This window comes from Bidens hawaiensis, unplaced genomic scaffold (assembly GCF_021521415.1).
Source record: "Bidens hawaiensis isolate Kalapana, Puna unplaced genomic scaffold, B.hawaiensis_p1.1 tig00025786_1, whole genome shotgun sequence".
Taxonomy (NCBI): domain Eukaryota; kingdom Viridiplantae; phylum Streptophyta; class Magnoliopsida; order Asterales; family Asteraceae; genus Bidens; species Bidens hawaiensis.
In genome coordinates this window covers 233212-252093 of record NW_027494131.1, presented here as the reverse complement: position 1 = coordinate 252093, position 18882 = coordinate 233212, and the positions used below count along the sequence as shown (strand labels likewise).

Here is an 18882-nt window from a genome sequence, read left to right as displayed (position 1 = left end):
CATAATTCGCAAAATTTTTTTCAGTGGTTAACCTGTCGAATTGGTCCATATACCAGGGAGACAAAATGCAGATTTCTCTTTATAAAATTCATAAGTTTCTTAAATTTAGATATAATTTTATATTTTATGGATAATTACTTACTCGAACTGATAATCTTAAATCGTTCATATATCTCTGAATTGCTACCAACCAATTAGAACACAACTATACAGTTAAGCATATTTGTTTACCAAATGCATGCCAAGAGACTGCAGAAACAGTTTGCAACTGTAATTCTATACAGTGAGATCCTAATATTTATACATGTATTGTCTATATAGACACCCATACACCCCATTAAACAATTATCTTCCTCACATTACACACTCACACGCCTTCGTCATTTAGCAACCGGCAGCTGTAAACTACTTTCTGCTGATTTTGGCTTCACAACAAAAGGAAGTTTAATTTCTTGTGGGGCATTTTCTGGAGATGCATCTTTGAACGGTACTTCAAAAACAAGAGACTGATATAAACAAACTTCGTCTTCTTTGCAGTAGTATACCTGCACAATACATATATTTGGTTATATTTTATTAACATGTTGAACTAAGGTTAAGAAAACTTGGCTAAAAGGAAACTAGTTAAAGGAGCAGAAAAAGAGTAACAAACAAGTGTATTTATAGGGGAGTACATACCTTACAACTAACCCGACCCGTGATAGGTGAAGGAGAGGATCTTTTTAAACGTAGAATGGCAGTTCCATCTGGACTGAGATTCCCGTCCAAAGGCTCAACAACCGCTGCATTTTCAGGATCGATTTCAACACTGAATTTGGAGCGTGCTTCCTGCATATTAAAAGTTAAAATAACTAAAGTGAGGATAAGCTTAAAGTTAATATGATTTGTTTGTGTGTGAGTTAAAGGAACCACTAAGATTTACTTATGAATGCCAATTTTGAACTTTTTGGTCTCTAAGAAACCATTAAAGATTAACCCGGTCCAATTTGCCACCTTTGACTATATTATAACATTGTAGGGACGAACTACTGAAATTTAACTCTCCAACTACATGCAACTAGGGGTGTGCATGAAACCGATATAATCAACTCGTAACTGAAATAACCAACACAACTTAACCAACCAATAACCGACGGTTTAGTTTTGTGTGGTTTTTCAAAAACTAACTTTTCGGATCAGTTTGGGTTTTGCAGGTACCGAAAACCGATAAAAAAATAACTGAACCCGTAAAAGCCAAACCGACTTTATAATCAAACCGAAGCCATAAAAACTGATAAACTGACTCTTGTAACTGTATTTATAGATTATATTTTTTTCAATTTTGAATGTTGAGTAATCTATAAGAAATTAAAAATGATGTACCCTAAAAATGTAGGCCCAAATGTGCAATAATCAATTAAAAAAATGATACAATCATTAATTAAAAAAAATACTTAATCAATAAAAAAATGATGTAGCCTAAAAAATGTAACAAAAAGAATTTAGGCCTAAAGTTTCAGACCCAAATCCATGATTTTGGGCCTTTTTCAGTCCAAAAACTGCAAGCCCAAATGGCAAAACCGAAACTGAACCAAACCCGTAGTGAAAACTGAAAACCAAAACCCAACGGGTTTAAAAACTCAAAAACCGAATTTTCGGATTTTGGTTTGGTTTGAGCGCAAAACCAACCCGTGCACGCCCTTACATACAACCAGAGACTGGACACACAGAAAGAGAGAACCTTTGAGAAATGATAGCCTTCTGGTACAGATATTGTAAGTTTTAAGTTAGCCTCATTGGATGAACCGCCATCGATTACAACTTTTTCCGTGTCAGCTGAAGTTCGTTTTCTAAGGCGTCTTGGGGACCTAGATTTTGGTGCAGGAGGTTGAACTCCTTTTAGCTCAAAAGTAACAAGTTGTGTATCTTTTTGCTTGAGATCCAAATATCTGATCAGACTGTTATTTGTATCAGCTATAAATAGTCTCCCTGACAAATATAAGAAAAATTATTAAGAATAATACTATATTCTATCTCAACATATCATGATTTAATTATACTAATTCAGTATGATTCACCTAAACGTAATGTCACACAAGTTTAGAAGATTCGGAAGAACATATCACCTGTATCATCTTCAACAATTCCAGCTGGTTCTGACAACTACAATATACAATAAACAAACAACTGATGTAATAAACAAACTGAAGTAGGTGAAAAGTTTTAACATAAGCATGATATAATAACAGAAAATATAATTTATTTTAGTTGAATCAATATATTAACTTCCATGTCAGCATTTTATATACGTGGCTGAAGACAAGCATTAACAGTTGCTACATCAGCTTTACAGGTTTCGGGTAAGAGGCATAAATAATAATAGATCAAAAGTAGCTTGCGATTTTGTATATAAAAATAAAGTATGTTGCTATATATTGTAGTGAAAGTAAAAGTTGCTACTTCGTACAGTTTACCTTAATATCAAATTAGTACAAGATAAAAACTTGATTCAGCTTAAAATGGGTCGAAAGCTACCCAAAGTGTACTCAAACGCTAACAGACAATCTATTAAAAAGAAGATTATGATTTTAATAGTATACACATGTATACATATACAAGGGGTCAAGCTCTTGTTTACTAACCTGAGCTGATAATGACGCTCCGTCCTTAAATCCAGCTTTCCCTGTGCCTGCTATTGTACTTACCTTTTTAGTAGCTGGATCTAGCCTTTTTATCTACAATACATGTAAACATTAGCTCATAACTATTTCCATCATTTGACATATATATATAATCAACTTTATAGTTTAAAAGTAGCGTGTTTGACTACAAAAGTCAAATAGCAAATTTACCATTTAAACAATTTATTATGTTTTTTTAAGTTAGACATACCTTATGGTTATAAGAATCTGCAACATAAACTTGCCCGTCTTTTCCACATAAGACCCCCAACGGGTGTTGAAGAAGCACTTCAGAACCAGTTCCATCACGATCCCCAAACTATAATAGTAATAGAGTAGATCAAAGCATAGATGGAAATTTGCTACTTGTGAATAAAAAGGTAAAAATAACTAACCAATAGAAATGCAAATGCAAGGGCACCTAAAAAGGTATCTATTTTGACCTGTTAACATGAGATACAAGTAGTGTATTGAAGATATACCTTGAACAAATTGTCTGAAAATACTGGATCACCACCAACTAGTAGTCTTGATCCACCTGTTTGAAGATTGAGTGCTCGAATAGAGCTGCTTTCACTGTCAGCAATATATGCCTCTTTCACATCTACAACAGAAACAGTTAACCACAATATAAACTCAAGGTATTCACATAGCTCACAAATCTGCACTAATTAAGTATGAATTTATATTGGAAGTTAAACTAAATATAGGTGTCCATGTGCCATTAGTAGAAAGTATGTTTAAAATGTTTTATGCATTTGTAAAAGTAGAAGTGTGACAAATATGTACAATTGAAAGTAAATAACTGTTTTACAGTTATTTTGGAGGCTATATAAACCCGTCAAACCTATTGTAAAAAAACTCAGATCGATCAATAAGAAAGTTTATTTGTTTTCCTCATCTCTTATTCATCATATTGTGTGTTTGTATGTTCTTGATTTACCAACATTTTACAGTAAGCAATTACCTGGCGATAACGATATTCCAGATGGCTGTGCAAACGATGTTGTCGAAGAGCTGTCTCAATTGAAAGAAAAATATAACACACTAGAAATAATAAGTGAAAGAAGAGTAACTAATTATTATAAAACAAATTTTCATATATAACAACAAAGAGCGAGTGGCTCGTTTCCATTTCGGCTCGGTTGTAAACGAGCGGGCGGCTTGGTTTAGTTTGTATACAAAGCCGAGCACGAGCAGAGGAAAGCTCGCTCGATTTTTTTAACACCGGTTATAGTTATATGTGCATAATGAAAGCTATATTTTTTATATTCTTATTGATAGTATATTAATAAAATTAATAACAATAATGATAATAATAAAATAATTATTATACTCATTATAATTATATAATAACGTCAAAATTAGTGCAATTTTACTTTTACCCTCGGGTGGGCAAAAGTAAAATTGCACTAATTTTGACGTTATTTTACTAATCTCGTGAAAATAACGTTAAAAGTGGCGGAAGGTTAATCAGGCATCATGTGGTGGCGTTGATAGCCGAAAGACAAGGGCACATGCACCGATCAGTCGGTGTCCCGATGATTGAGTGCTATGTGCCTTATGTCCAAGGCTTGATGCAAAACTACTATCGAGCCGGGGGTCTCACCGGAAGCAGCCTCTCTATCCCTATGGGATAGAGGTAAGGCTGTCTACATCTTACCCTCCTCAGACCCTACCATAGCATTGCTATTGGTGGGATATACTGAGTACGATGATGATGATGATGATGATTATAATTATATAATAACAATAATAATAATAATAATAATAATAAATAGTTATAATAACCAACCCGTGCACGCCCTCGTGTGAGGAGCGCATGATCAAATTTAACAGAAAGTGTTATAGAGTATAAACCTAAGGGCATAAATTTCAAAAAGATTCATTTTTGGACAGAAAGGGCTAAACACAACAAACCACAAGGACCAAAAGCGTAATTTACTCTTACTGAAATAGTATAACATTTTGTAAGCATATTTGGCATCTGGACGTAAAAAGTTTGCATAAAAGCAAAGAAGTCATTTGACAAAAAAGTGTTACAGGTCAATCCAACTCAGCCTGACGTTTAAACTGTTGAAAAGACCCGTACATTACCTTGGCCCGTTTGAGTTTCTCTCATAACCATCACCACTGAAAGCCCGTGTAACTCCGTCTAGTGTACTATGCACCCAGATCTGATGTTGACCAGCCATTGCAATGAACACACTCTGACTTGCAGGCTCAAAACACACATCCCAAGGAGAGTTCAAAAGCTGAAAACCATCATCATATTTAGTTTAAGATAATGCCTACAGTTTATATATATAAAAGCTTTCTTCTAGATTTTCATTCTATTATATGTACCAAGTCTGATCAGTTTGTTGGAAGTCTACTCTAAAGTAAATATGGTATCAAAGTAAAGAAGTTGAAGGAGAAATATTTCAATGTGCAACCATAAGAAAATGTTTAGCGTATCATAAACGAAGACAGAGTTTAACAACCTAATAAAGTCTATAATTATGACTTTATGATAAGATAATGCTCATAAATCTTGCCTGACTGGTTCCTTTTCCTCCCCCTTTATAATCTGAACCTTTGGTACCATTTCCAGCCAGAGTTTGCACATTCTCGTTTACAAAATCAATCACCCTACAAAACCAAAATTATGTGGACTTGAGGAGCAATAAAAGAAGATTTTTATGTAACAATAAATATATGTACAATTAAAATAGTATTCTACCTCAAAGCGTGGTTCTCTGTATCCGCAACATAAAGAAGATTTTTAGTGGCATTGTATGCCAAACCCTACACAATGAAAACAAACATAAGCAGTTACTCTTTTTGCATCAACAAAAACATGATGGTATATGAAAAGCCCAGACACATTATTAAACCACACCCAATTAAGAGATTTATAAAAAGTGAGATGTTATATGTGAGGTTGACCTGTGGGCGGTTGAACATTGCAGTATCAAAGTTGCCATCATGTAGACCTTCTTCTCCACTGCTCCCAACTTGAACTAGAAAATTCCCATCCAGATCAGTTACCACCTGAAATTCAGTCCAAATTACATTTGCAAATTTGAAAATTATAACAAATAAACAGTCACTATTATAAAGTAACCTACTATTCTGTTATGGTTACTGTCTGAAATGAAGAGCCGTTTGTTGAATACATCAACTGCCAGCTTTCCAGGAAACTTCAACGGTGACTTTAACAACCTAGGATCATTATCCTTCTCCAAATTTAGAGGAATCGGTGTGCTGTCTAATAACTTTCTTTTTCCATAATATAACAGAGCTGCTTCCACCAAATCATCAAGATCCTTTTAAGACGGTGTCATGTAAACATAATAAATAATAAAATTAACTGATCCAAACATAACAATGAAGATAATGAAACATGTATGCATGTAACATAACAAGAAATCAATACCTTCCGTCGGCCTTCACCTGCTAGCTGTGCAAGGAGTTTACCAGTTGGTCCAATAATAGCAAATGTGGGCCATGAATTTATACCTAGCTCTCTCCACATATACATATCTCCATCATTAACAACCTGGTTCAATATGATAGTCGCAGATTTACTTGCAATAATAATAACAGAAAATGATTTATAAGGTAACATACAATAAACTAATAGCGTACTGGATGAGTTATTCCATAACGTAGTACAGCATTCCGGATCGCTTCCAAGTCTTTCTCATTGTCAAACTTGGCAGAGTGCACTCCAATGACGGTGAACTGCACAAAAGAAAACATTAATAATTATGTAGCTATAACTTGTAGATATAAACGTTATTACTATTCTCACACTAAATTCTGGACTGGTTAAAAGTTAAAACCAAAGGGTTGAGTAATGTTGAGTTTCTAAAACTCACATACATACTTTGATTAGCAGATATGATACACTTACCGGCATGTCTTTATACTTCTTTTCCAAAAACTCCAGATCAGGGAGCACATGCATACAATTTATACAACAATAGGTCCAAAAGTCCAGCAGAACCACCTTTCCTTTCAAATCCTGTTCAAAAGCAACACACGTTTAACATTTGTATTTCATATATTAAATTCAAAAACAAAGAAGCAAAGGTTTCACGTTTAGAAAACACTTTTTTTCCAACGATCTCTAGTGCTTCTAGGTTTTGTTTACTAATCAAAATACTTAAAACAGAATAGATACATGTGAAGTTTTAAGTAAAAAGTTATCCGCTGTACTACCAGAAAAGATGGCTATTTTCTAAAAGGCGAAAAGAAAGCATAAACATGTGAAGCCATTTTATAAACAACAGAAAACATTGTTTACCCTACGTAGCTGAAGAGGAGCTGAGTTTAGCCAATCAAGTTTAGATGGAAACTCAGGAACTTGTGTTGTGGTTCCCCTTTCAAGTGTCAGCACAAAAAGGTTCAGCATTTGGAAAGTTCAAAATGAGGAAGCTCTAACAAATATATGAAAATTATTGTAGCAAGCAAAAGGGAAGTCTTATTTACTTGCTTTCTACATCTGATATATAATTAATAAATTGCTGGATTCTTGTAGAGCGAGTTCCATCTGCATGACAAAGAAACCAACTCGGAAATTAAAGCAATATGAATTTTTGTAACATGTCTTATCAGATTGTAAATATGCTGATATCATAACATCAAACTGAAGCTTTCACCACAGATACAAACCTTCACTTTGTCCAAAGGGTGGACTGCTGCTCCCAAATAATAAGTTCCAGATAGCCTTTGGGGATGCATATTGCATAGCCTGCGATAACCCAAAGTTACAATATAATTAATAATTAATGTTTTTAACATGATTAGAAATTTTTAATTCTTCTAATAAGTTAATACATATTAAACTTTTTTAGTAAAGCAATTATAATAGGAAGTTTAATGCATTTAATTATACTTTCAATGAATTTGAGCTTGTTGACATGTTCCCTTCATAGTTAATTCAGGTTAACCAGTTTACAGTTAAACATAAAACATAACCCAAATCGACCTTACCTTCATATTTGTAACTGTAAAATAGAGACAAGATAGTGCAACTCCCAAGCTTCCATATCTTATGAGTTGTCGCCGCGTACCCTGCAGCCTGTTTGTAGATTAGTTCTGCAACCGTTATATTGAATAGCCTTTAGCATAATTCAGATAACTAGCATAAGCAACATAATTTGCATGAGTAAAGCTACTCGTCAGAATTACTGGCTTAATATATGAACTTTAATAAAATTTAAAAAATAAGTGAAGATAGATAAGAGAACTTTTTATCTAAAATGAACAAATGCTTAATTTAAATAGCATGGCATCATAAATAACTCATCAGTGTTTTTTTTATTAAATTGCCTTACCCACCAACAGAGGAAACCTTTGTATTTTCCTTGAGCACAGATGACATTTCTTCTGAATTGTTTACTGATTGAGAACCCTGCATCTTTGCATCTGCAATGTACAGTCATCAAGGACTATATGAGGCCAAATAATAATCAAATTACTCACTGTATATCAATATTAGCAGCTAGAAAAAACTTATCAAATCACAGAGCATACATACAAATGAATAATCATGCAATTTTCAGGTTATGTTCAACAGAAAAGAAGAAAACATCAAATGTAACAAGCATCCATTACAATGCATAAACAAGTCTTGCTTACTGAATGGAAAGTAGCATCAACATTGAAAAGTAATGTCAATAATTTGAATGAAAAATGGAGTTACAAAATCATTTTCAGAACTACATACTACTGTAACTAGAGCCACCACCAAGAATATCTTCAAGTGAAATATTTCCTATATTCTTTCTGATCAGTGATGGTTTAGCTTCATTTAAGGTATCTTCAGACAATGTTGTTGTCACAGCTATGCACCTGCAATAAGAATATGCACTAAAGGTTATACTTATATGTACTTAAAACAACACCTTTTTTTTATTAGGTATATCCAAACTATCGTCTTTTGGTCACTGTCGGTTCCAACTAACGAAGTGGCTGCTAACGGTCCCAACTTTTAACGTTTTTGTTCCTAACGGTCCGCGACTAACAGCATCCTAACGCCGTTAGTTGCAGGTCGCCATAAAAATGTTTTTGGCCGGAAAAGTCACATTTTTTGCAAATACGTGTTAAGATTCCGTTAATCGCGGACCTTTAGAAACAAATACGTTAAAAGTTGGGACCGTCAGCCAATTCGTTAGTTGGGACCAGCACTGACCAAAAGGCAATAGTTGGGATTAATAAAAACCAATATACCTTTTTATTATTATATATTAAATATGATCGCAGAAACTATACCACCAAAACTATAGTTCAGTTTATGAGGTAGCATTTCAATACACTTGGCAATAATATATAACTTAAATAGGTCAGTTTTAGGTAAATTCGTCAAAGTTGCCACCTCCAACATAAAGTAAGTGCAATAAAACTCGGCATGTTAAAAATGTGAATATGTGCTGACAAATCAACTTGATAACTTGAATTGAAGAAAGATCAAACAGCTTTACCTCATTTGTGCAGCTTGGGCAGCTTGTACACCAGCTAATGCATCTTCGATTACAAGACACTGAGACAATAAGTGGGAATATAAATAATATTGCAAAAAAAAAAAAAAAAAAAAGATAGCCTACACAAAGATAAAAATATCAATGTGCCCAAATGAGGTTTCAACTCAATTTTCAAGGCAAGAAATTTTACCCTTATGAAAAATGTAACAGGAGAAAAACTGAAAATTTTCAAGTTAAAGCTTATAATTTTGGAGAAACATGTCAATCATATATATCAATCGAAACTTTCAAACTTATGTACAGGATTTGTTCAAAACATATAAAAAGGGAATAGAATATGATAGCCTGAAATGAGATCCCATGAAAAATAGAAGATAAATTGCCTAAAACACAGGTTTACCTCACTTGGCGGGACATTCAAAATCTTGGAGGCAGCTATGAATATGTCAGGGGCAGGTTTCAAGTTTTCAAAAGCATCAGCGGAAACAATAGTATCAAACCTGATATGATGAAACTAAAATAAGCTGGAAAATGTGTACCACTATTAAGATTCGAGAAAAAAAGAAGATGGTAAATCTCCTTGTTGATAATGAACTTCTAATCACTTTAATCCTTAAAGATGATTAAATGAGAGTAACAAAAAGAGAAAAAATTATGATCATGAGATTTAGCATGGTGGATTTGAACAGATATCTGGTAGCAAGTAAAAGCAAAACTTAAACCAAAAAAATCAATTATAATGAAGAAAACGTACATTGACAATGGTAAGCCAGCAGCAGCTAAGTTTGCATCAACTTTGATTCTATCAGCACTAGATGCTACCGCCACTTTGAGGCCACTTTTTTTACACTGATGATGTCATAATTAGAAGATGTATCACTAAGGTAAAGTAAAAAGTACAAAATTTGTATTTGTTGGCCCAAAGTACCTCAGTAATAAGTTCAAGTGCACCAGGAAACCCTATTCCAGAATTTGGTTTTGCATACTACATAATAAGATATCAAAATTCAACATTAGCTAAATGGTATTCGAAACAAAAGTGTTCACTTTAGGAAATAAAAGTACAAATCTTGTCATGCAAGAAATATGAAAGAGGAAGAAATGTTGTAGTTCAATCACCTTATCTAGATATATTTCAAAAAATCGCTTCTTAGCCGCCTCAGGGTTAAAATCTGCAACACCCTTCACTTTAGCAACACCACCAAGAAAGTTTGCTTCGCCTGTTCCAAAAATTAAAACACTCAATTATCGACCAGAAGTATAGGAATGTAAAAGAGAAGTTAAAGTTAAAGAAAGTCTAGTACAAGTACAAAAACATTATTATCACAAACTGTAAGACTTCAAATCTAGTGACTTCTCATTCATATAAAACATTCTACTTTGAAGTACTTGTGCATTTTAGTTTATTAGGTGCTAAAATCCATGGTGCTTTATTAGCCAATATAAATATTATGCTTCTTCGAAATGAAATCAAATTTTGATTTCCCATACAACTTTGTATAAGGGTCTGACCGTCTGACTGTTGATGGCGTTCATTATTAAGAAATTAAATAATCTTTTAATCAAAATGCTAATCATTCCTGATTATTACAATGGTGAAAAACTTAATCATAACTTTCAAATGAGGAGGAAATTGTTGCTACCCTTTCCTTTGAACAATAGGAAAATGATTATAATTAGCAACATATTTTCACTTCACTCATAACTTTGTAACCTATGCATTCAATATCGGTGGGATATCGGTTATCGGTCCCCATGTGAAATATCTGTCAAAATATGCTTAGAATATCGGTACCAATAACATCGGCGATATTGACCGATATTTGACCGATACATCACCAATATTTCCGATATCAGTGTTTTAAGTCTTAATTGTCAATTTTTAGTGTTTAAAGTCTTAATCAGTCCCTAGTTGCTACAACTGTTAGTGTTTTGTTAGTTGCAAAAGGTTAATTTGTTAATGGTATGACAGTATACTGAATTGTTAGTGTTAAACTGCTTTATATATTTCTGCGTGATATTAACCGATATCCGATATTTTTGCGCATTAACTGCATAGTTTTCAACTTTACTTTTAAAACCTAACCAGTGCACTTTTCAATATCAATTTAGGGCAATTTAACAGAAACAAAACCCCTATGAATGTGTTACTAAAATTAAATAATTATTCAATACTAATTGAGGCCAATTAACTTATGTATAACAGCAGAAACCTTACCGGTACCCATAAAGGGCACGAAATCCTCAACGGTAACCTGCACTCCCATTTCCGCAAAGACATCAACTCCAGCCAACCTTGAGGCCTCTTCACTGTTGCACAAGACTCCATCCATATCGAACAACACCGCGGACACCTTTGGCCAATCGGTGCTTACTTTCTCCTCCACGTTAACATCTTCCTTCACAGTAGCCCTAAGCGTGAATCGCGAAGTGCTGTTACGCGAGAGTACGGTTACTTTAGAGTGGTGGCATGGGAGAAGAATGTTAGGTTTACGGAAGGATAGTGAGGTTGATAACAAGTGTGATTTGGATGATGAGTGAAGTGGATTTGTTAAGAGTTTCAAAGGCATTGTGAGTGTGTGTGGTTTGGAGGGAGTTGTGAGTTTTGGATCAAGTGTATGTGTTGTTGGAGGTTTATATGGTTTAAAATGTTTTCGTGAGTGTTGCTAAATGGTTGCTAAACTATCGGTGGTGTTGCAGAAATGGTTCTCTTAATATTTACTTTTGACAACTTCCATCTTATTCTCTCTGTCCAATTCATTTAGGGCTGTAAAACGTGGCGGGTTGGCGGGTTAACGGGTTGGTGGGTTGACGGGTTGAAATGTGCAACCCGGACTCGACCCATATTATTATTCGTGTCAAAGATGTCAACACTAACCCGCACACACAAAAATTCAGGTCGACCCGAACACGACCCATTTAACCTATATTTAAAAAAAAGTTAATTTATATAATCGGGCATACAAATTATAGTAAAATCAAAACCATATATTGCAAAATTCAAATGAAATATAAGCATGAGTCGATTTGATATAGATAGATTTGACGATATGTTCATGCGTATTGGTGAATGGACAGAAGAAATACATCTTGGGTAATGAAATTCTGGCTGAGAATTAAAAAGTGTCGTTCGGGAAAAATATAATTTAAGAGGAGACCTAAAAATGAAATACGGGGAATGAAAAATAATTAAATTTTCCAACACATTTTAACACTAAGGAGGGAATATAAAATTAATTTTAAAACATCAAAAATTAAACGGGTTAACGAGTCAACCCATTTTTATACATGTCAACCCAAACCCGACCTGTTTAGAAAACAGGTCAACCCGAACATGACCCGTTTTTTAAACGAGTCGTGTTAGTCGACCCAAAACCTGTTTTTTTCGTGTCGGTTTCGGGTCATGTCAAGAATTGACACCCCCTACCTATTATAGAGAAAATTATCAAAAATAACATGATTTTTAAGATTATGTTAAAGCTTTTAAGAACGTTTAAAAATGTGTTTTATGTGGTATTCTCCAAAATAAAAGAAAATTTTCAAAAAAAAAAATAATAATAATAATAATAATAATAACTCTTCTCTTGCGAGACGGTGTCACCAATTATGAAGTATTACTCTGTACGTCACATAAATTGAAATAAAGTGTATAACCGTATTTTAAGTGGCCAATCCTGGAAGATAGTGAGTCACTCCTAGTTCAAAATTGACAACCACTAACTAGGAGGGGGCAAGAGCGATATGGCTATATGTCAAGAAAATAACACAGACGTTAGAGGCTTAAAAATCATAGGATCCCTGTAAAAAGAAAACTAAATATATGTACTAAATTATAAATTCTTTGACAACAATAGAAAACAACAATAACATTGCAGTATTCCACCCAAAAACTTCTGTGTTGATATCTTTCACGATAGTCTTGAATTATTAACGACGTCAGTAATTCTAATTTTAACGGCATATAATGTATATATGTGTGGGCCATTGGGTGGACAAAAGAGAAATTGCACTGATTTTGACGTTATTTTACTAATTTTGTGTAAATAGCGTTAAAAGTGGCGGAAGGTTAATCAGGCATCATGTGGTGGCGTTGATAGCCGAAAGACAAAGGTACATGCACCAATTCGCCGGGTCTCGATGGTTGAGTGTTATGTTTTATGTCCAAGGCTTGATGCAAAACCACTATCGAGCCAGAGGCTCGCTGGAAGCAGTCTCTCTATTATTACGGGGTAGTGGTAAGGTTGTCTGCATTTTACTCTACTCAGACCCTACCATAATTTTGTTGTTAGTACGATTTACTGAGTACGATGATGATACCACTATTACTATAATTAAAATAAAACATAAAATTGATTATTTATGTAAATCAAGAAATAAAGAAAAACATTTAGTGGTTCTGGCAGGTCAAATTGTCTAACATGTTTACCACATAAACACTTCACTGTACTCAATCTAAAAGCCTAATGATGGAGGAGCGTATAGTTCTAGCTGAACCCGAACCCGAACCCGTGCCCAACTATGATTCGTTCAAATTGGTTGGAAAGAGGCGCTTTCTTTGAAAGAGAGATCAAATTGGAACAACATCTTTTATTATATAGTGAGAATTTCAAATTTCTATTTATGTTTTTTAGTTTACTAGCTTACATTTTCCATTGTTTAGCATAAATACAAATACATGGTTGTTTACTTTCTTAGGTGTTGACTTTAATTATTTTCTACCAAGAACCTATGAGGTTCTTTGTGAACGCCATTAGTTTAAAGATGCGATAATTATTTGGTAATTACATGACATCCTAATGGAAAGTTTGAACTTCCATCAACGACAGGTTAAAAGTTGAAATCCCATAAAAGAATTAACTGATAGAAAAACAATTCAATTTAATTTTTCAGGAATATTAACTAACCAAACATGATTTACTATCATATAACATTCTAATTCCAATTTCATTTTAAAAACTTTTCGTGAACCAAATAACCACCAGAACTGAGCTTACTTTATTAAGCCTTTTCAAACAAAGTTTGTATATCAGTGAGAACAAACGATGTTACCTTGTTAGGTTAGCTCATTTTTGGTAAACGATGTTACCTTTTCTCACATCATTTGATGTGGTGGCAAATGTGGTTTACTTTTAAAAATTTTAAAATGGTATTATGGTAGTCAAGGGTCGCATTCCCATTAGAGATGATTTGTAAATAATATATTTGGCTGTTAAAAAGAGAAAAAAAAAACTAAAACTTAATGGCGCGTTCATTTCACGGAATGAAATTGGAATTGGAATTGGAATTTGCATAGGATTTGGAATTTGAATATTCCAATAGGAATTGGAATTGGAGGAAATTGAAATCCAATTACATTCTTAATGTGTGTTCGTTTGACAAGGATAACGGCAAAAACATTTTAGATTTTGACAAAAACATTAGAATTTGCATAGTTATTTTTTAACATGGATAACGGCAAAAACATTTTAGATTTTTTGTTTTTTATTTATATTTTGCGTTATGATTTTTTATTATTTTTTTTTGAATTTTTATTATGAGTTTTCTATTAAGATAAAATACCCTCAAAAAATATTTAAAAATAATAATAAAAAATTCATAACTCAAAAGATAAAAAAAATAAAAAAATAAAAAAAGTTAAAATGTTTTATTCGTTGTCCTCGTAAAAAAACAAAGAAAACAAGACTTGATAAAAGATTCCAATGAATTATCTTGAATTTCTCTACATCTTAGAAGGATTTGGAATTCCTTAATTCAAAGGAATTTGAAGAATTGAATTCCAATTCTAATTCCTTAAACCGAATACACCAAAATGAAATTAAGATTCCAATTCTAACAAAATAAATATGCAACGTCTTAGTTCCAATTCCTTTAAATACCCACAAATTCCGTGAAATAAAAAAGCCCAAATGTCAAGATTACGTAATTAAGAGGAGATGAAAAAGTCAAAAAGAATAAGAATAGTGGCGAATAAGAAGGCACGTCACAATTTAAAGATATTTGGTTATTCCGTTGCTTAATCAGGCCAGAAACTCAAGGTCCCAAAGATAACATTGATCGAGACACACAGTCGTCATATATATTCATTCCTTTGATTGATATTCCCCCGGGAGACTGACTGTAAATTAATTAATTCTCATTGAATTTCGAATCCTTGAGCTGCATGAGTATTCAAGTGATTATTCAATCGACGATAATAACAACAACAACATCCTCCTCCTCCTGCTTCAACTTGAACGACGAAGCAGCAGTAGCAGTATGGCTTCGGTTTTTACTGCTTCAAATTCAATTAGGTTTTCTTCTTGTTGTCAATCCCATTCTTACACTAAACCCTTGCGTCGCCCATTCATCCAACGCTTTCCTAATTCCAGGTAATTCTTCTACCATCACTTTCACTTCCATTCTGTATATGTATATATTAATTGGAACATTTACTACATCAGCAATTGCCGAATACAATTAGGCTCACTTTTAGGGTTTCTAGCTACCAGAACAAACAAAATGATGATTCACCATGGAATGATAATAATAAGCATATCACAATGCTATATTCGAAAACATTATTGGATGATGAGTGAAGTGGATTTGTTAAGAGTTTCAAAGGCATTGTGAGTGTGTGTGGTTTGGAGGGAGTTGTGAGTTTTGGATCAAGTGTATGTGTTGTTGGAGGTTTATATGGTTTAAAATGTTTTCGTGAGTGTTGCTAAATGGTTGCTAAACTATCGGTGGTGTTGCAGAAATGGTTCTCTTAATATTTACTTTTGACAACTTCCATCTTATTCTCTCTGTCCAATTCATTTAGGGCTGTAAAACGTGGCGGGTTGGCGGGTTAACGGGTTGGTGGGTTGACGGGTTGAAATGTGCAACCCGGACTCGACCCATATTATTATTCGTGTCAAAGATGTCAACACTAACCCGCACACACAAAAATTCAGGTCGACCCGAACACGACCCATTTAACCTATATTTAAAAAAAAGTTAATTTATATAATCGGGCATACAAATTATAGTAAAATCAAAACCATATATTGCAAAATTCAAATGAAATATAAGCATGAGTCGATTTGATATAGATAGATTTGACGATATGTTCATGCGTATTGGTGAATGGACAGAAGAAATACATCTTGGGTAATGAAATTCTGGCTGAGAATTAAAAAGTGTCGTTCGGGAAAAATATAATTTAAGAGGAGACCTAAAAATGAAATACGGGGAATGAAAAATAATTAAATTTTCCAACACATTTTAACACTAAGGAGGGAATATAAAATTAATTTTAAAACATCAAAAATTAAACGGGTTAACGAGTCAACCCATTTTTATACATGTCAACCCAAACCCGACCTGTTTAGAAAACAGGTCAACCCGAACATGACCCGTTTTTTAAACGAGTCGTGTTAGTCGACCCAAAACCTGTTTTTTTCGTGTCGGTTTCGGGTCATGTCAAGAATTGACACCCCCTACCTATTATAGAGAAAATTATCAAAAATAACATGATTTTTAAGATTATGTTAAAGCTTTTAAGAACGTTTAAAAATGTGTTTTATGTGGTATTCTCCAAAATAAAAGAAAATTTTCAAAAAAAAAAATAATAATAATAATAATAATAATAACTCTTCTCTTGCGAGACGGTGTCACCAATTATGAAGTATTACTCTGTACGTCACATAAATTGAAATAAAGTGTATAACCGTATTTTAAGTGGCCAATCCTGGAAGATAGTGAGTCACTCCTAGTTCAAAATTGACAACCACTAACTAGGAGGGGGCAAGAGCGATATGGCTATATGTCAAGAAAATAACACAGACGTTAGAGGCTTAAAAATCATAGGATCCCTGTAAAAAGAAAACTAAATATATGTACTAAATTATAAATTCTTTGACAACAATAGAAAACAACAATAACATTGCAGTATTCCACCCAAAAACTTCTGTGTTGATATCTTTCACGATAGTCTTGAATTATTAACGACGTCAGTAATTCTAATTTTAACGGCATATAATGTATATATGTGTGGGCCATTGGGTGGACAAAAGAGAAATTGCACTGATTTTGACGTTATTTTACTAATTTTGTGTAAATAGCGTTAAAAGTGGCGGAAGGTTAATCAGGCATCATGTGGTGGCGTTGATAGCCGAAAGACAAAGGTACATGCACCAATTCGCCGGGTCTCGATGGTTGAGTGTTATGTTTTATGTCCAAGGCTTGATGCAAAACCACTATCGAGCCAGAGGCTCGCTGGAAGCAGTCTCTCTATTATTACGGGGTAGTGGTAAGGTTGTCTGCATTTTACTCTACTCAGACCCTACCATAATTTTGTTGTTAGTACGATTTACTGAGTACGATGATGATACCACTATTACTATAATTAAAATAAAACATAAAATTGATTATTTATGTAAATCAAGAAATAAAGAAAAACATTTAGTGGTTCTGGCAGGTCAAATTGTCTAACATGTTTACCACATAAACACTTCACTGTACTCAATCTAAAAGCCTAATGATGGAGGAGCGTATAGTTCTAGCTGAACCCGAACCCGAACCCGTGCCCAACTATGATTCGTTCAAATTGGTTGGAAAGAGGCGCTTTCTTTGAAAGAGAGATCAAATTGGAACAACATCTTTTATTATATAGTGAGAATTTCAAATTTCTATTTATGTTTTTTAGTTTACTAGCTTACATTTTCCATTGTTTAGCATAAATACAAATACATGGTTGTTTACTTTCTTAGGTGTTGACTTTAATTATTTTCTACCAAGAACCTATGAGGTTCTTTGTGAACGCCATTAGTTTAAAGATGCGATAATTATTTGGTAATTACATGACATCCTAATGGAAAGTTTGAACTTCCATCAACGACAGGTTAAAAGTTGAAATCCCATAAAAGAATTAACTGATAGAAAAACAATTCAATTTAATTTTTCAGGAATATTAACTAACCAAACATGATTTACTATCATATAACATTCTAATTCCAATTTCATTTTAAAAACTTTTCGTGAACCAAATAACCACCAGAACTGAGCTTACTTTATTAAGCCTTTTCAAACAAAGTTTGTATATCAGTGAGAACAAACGATGTTACCTTGTTAGGTTAGCTCATTTTTGGTAAACGATGTTACCTTTTCTCACATCATTTGATGTGGTGGCAAATGTGGTTTACTTTTAAAAATTTTAAAATGGTATTATGGTAGTCAAGGGTCGCATTCCCATTAGAGATGATTTGTAAATAATATATTTGGCTGTTAAAAAGAGAAAAAAAAAACTAAAACTTAATGGCGCGTTCATTTCACGGAATGAAATTGGAATTGGAATTGGAATTTGCATAGGATTTGGAATTTGAATATTCCAATAGGAATTGGAATTGGAGGAAATTGAAATCCAATTACATTCTTAATGTGTGTTCGTTTGACAAGGATAACGCCAAAAACATTTTAGATTTTGACAAAAACATTAGAATTTGCATAGTTATTTTTTAACATGGATAACGGCAAAAACATTTTAGATTTTTTGTTTTTTATTTATATTTTGCGTTATGATTTTTTATTATTTTTTTTTGAATTTTTATTATGAGTTTTCTATTAAGATAAAATACCCTCAAAAAATATTTAAAAATAATAATAAAAAATTCATAACTCAAAAGATAAAAAAAATAAAAAAATAAAAAAAGTTAAAATGTTTTATTCGTTGTCCTCGTAAAAAAACAAAGAAAACAAGACTTGATAAAAGATTCCAATGAATTATCTTGAATTTC

The 18882-nt window shown here is 33.2% G+C and overlaps 1 protein-coding gene across 1 annotated transcript; it reads right to left on the bottom strand.

Moving 5' to 3' along the window:
• Nucleotides 1-241: 241 nt before the first annotated feature.
• On the bottom strand, nt 242-15757 carry LOC143572276 (protein SUPPRESSOR OF QUENCHING 1, chloroplastic-like). The gene is made up of 29 exons (XM_077057478.1): nt 15731-15757; nt 11349-11707; nt 10250-10350; nt 10059-10115; nt 9885-9979; nt 9531-9630; nt 9131-9189; nt 8377-8501; nt 7985-8075; nt 7641-7728; nt 7320-7398; nt 7137-7197; nt 6952-7027; nt 6559-6669; nt 6291-6386; nt 6079-6201; nt 5771-5968; nt 5589-5693; nt 5383-5447; nt 5198-5291; nt 4758-4915; nt 3628-3677; nt 3143-3264; nt 2872-2979; nt 2622-2714; nt 2106-2142; nt 1721-1968; nt 679-828; nt 242-545 (listed from the first exon to the last, which is right to left on the bottom strand). The coding sequence occupies exons 2-29, from the start codon at nt 11698-11700 to the stop codon at nt 381-383; spliced, it is 3207 nt and encodes a 1068-aa protein (XP_076913593.1). The 5' UTR covers nt 11701-11707; nt 15731-15757; the 3' UTR covers nt 242-380.
• Between the last annotated feature and the right edge of the window lie 3125 nt (nt 15758-18882).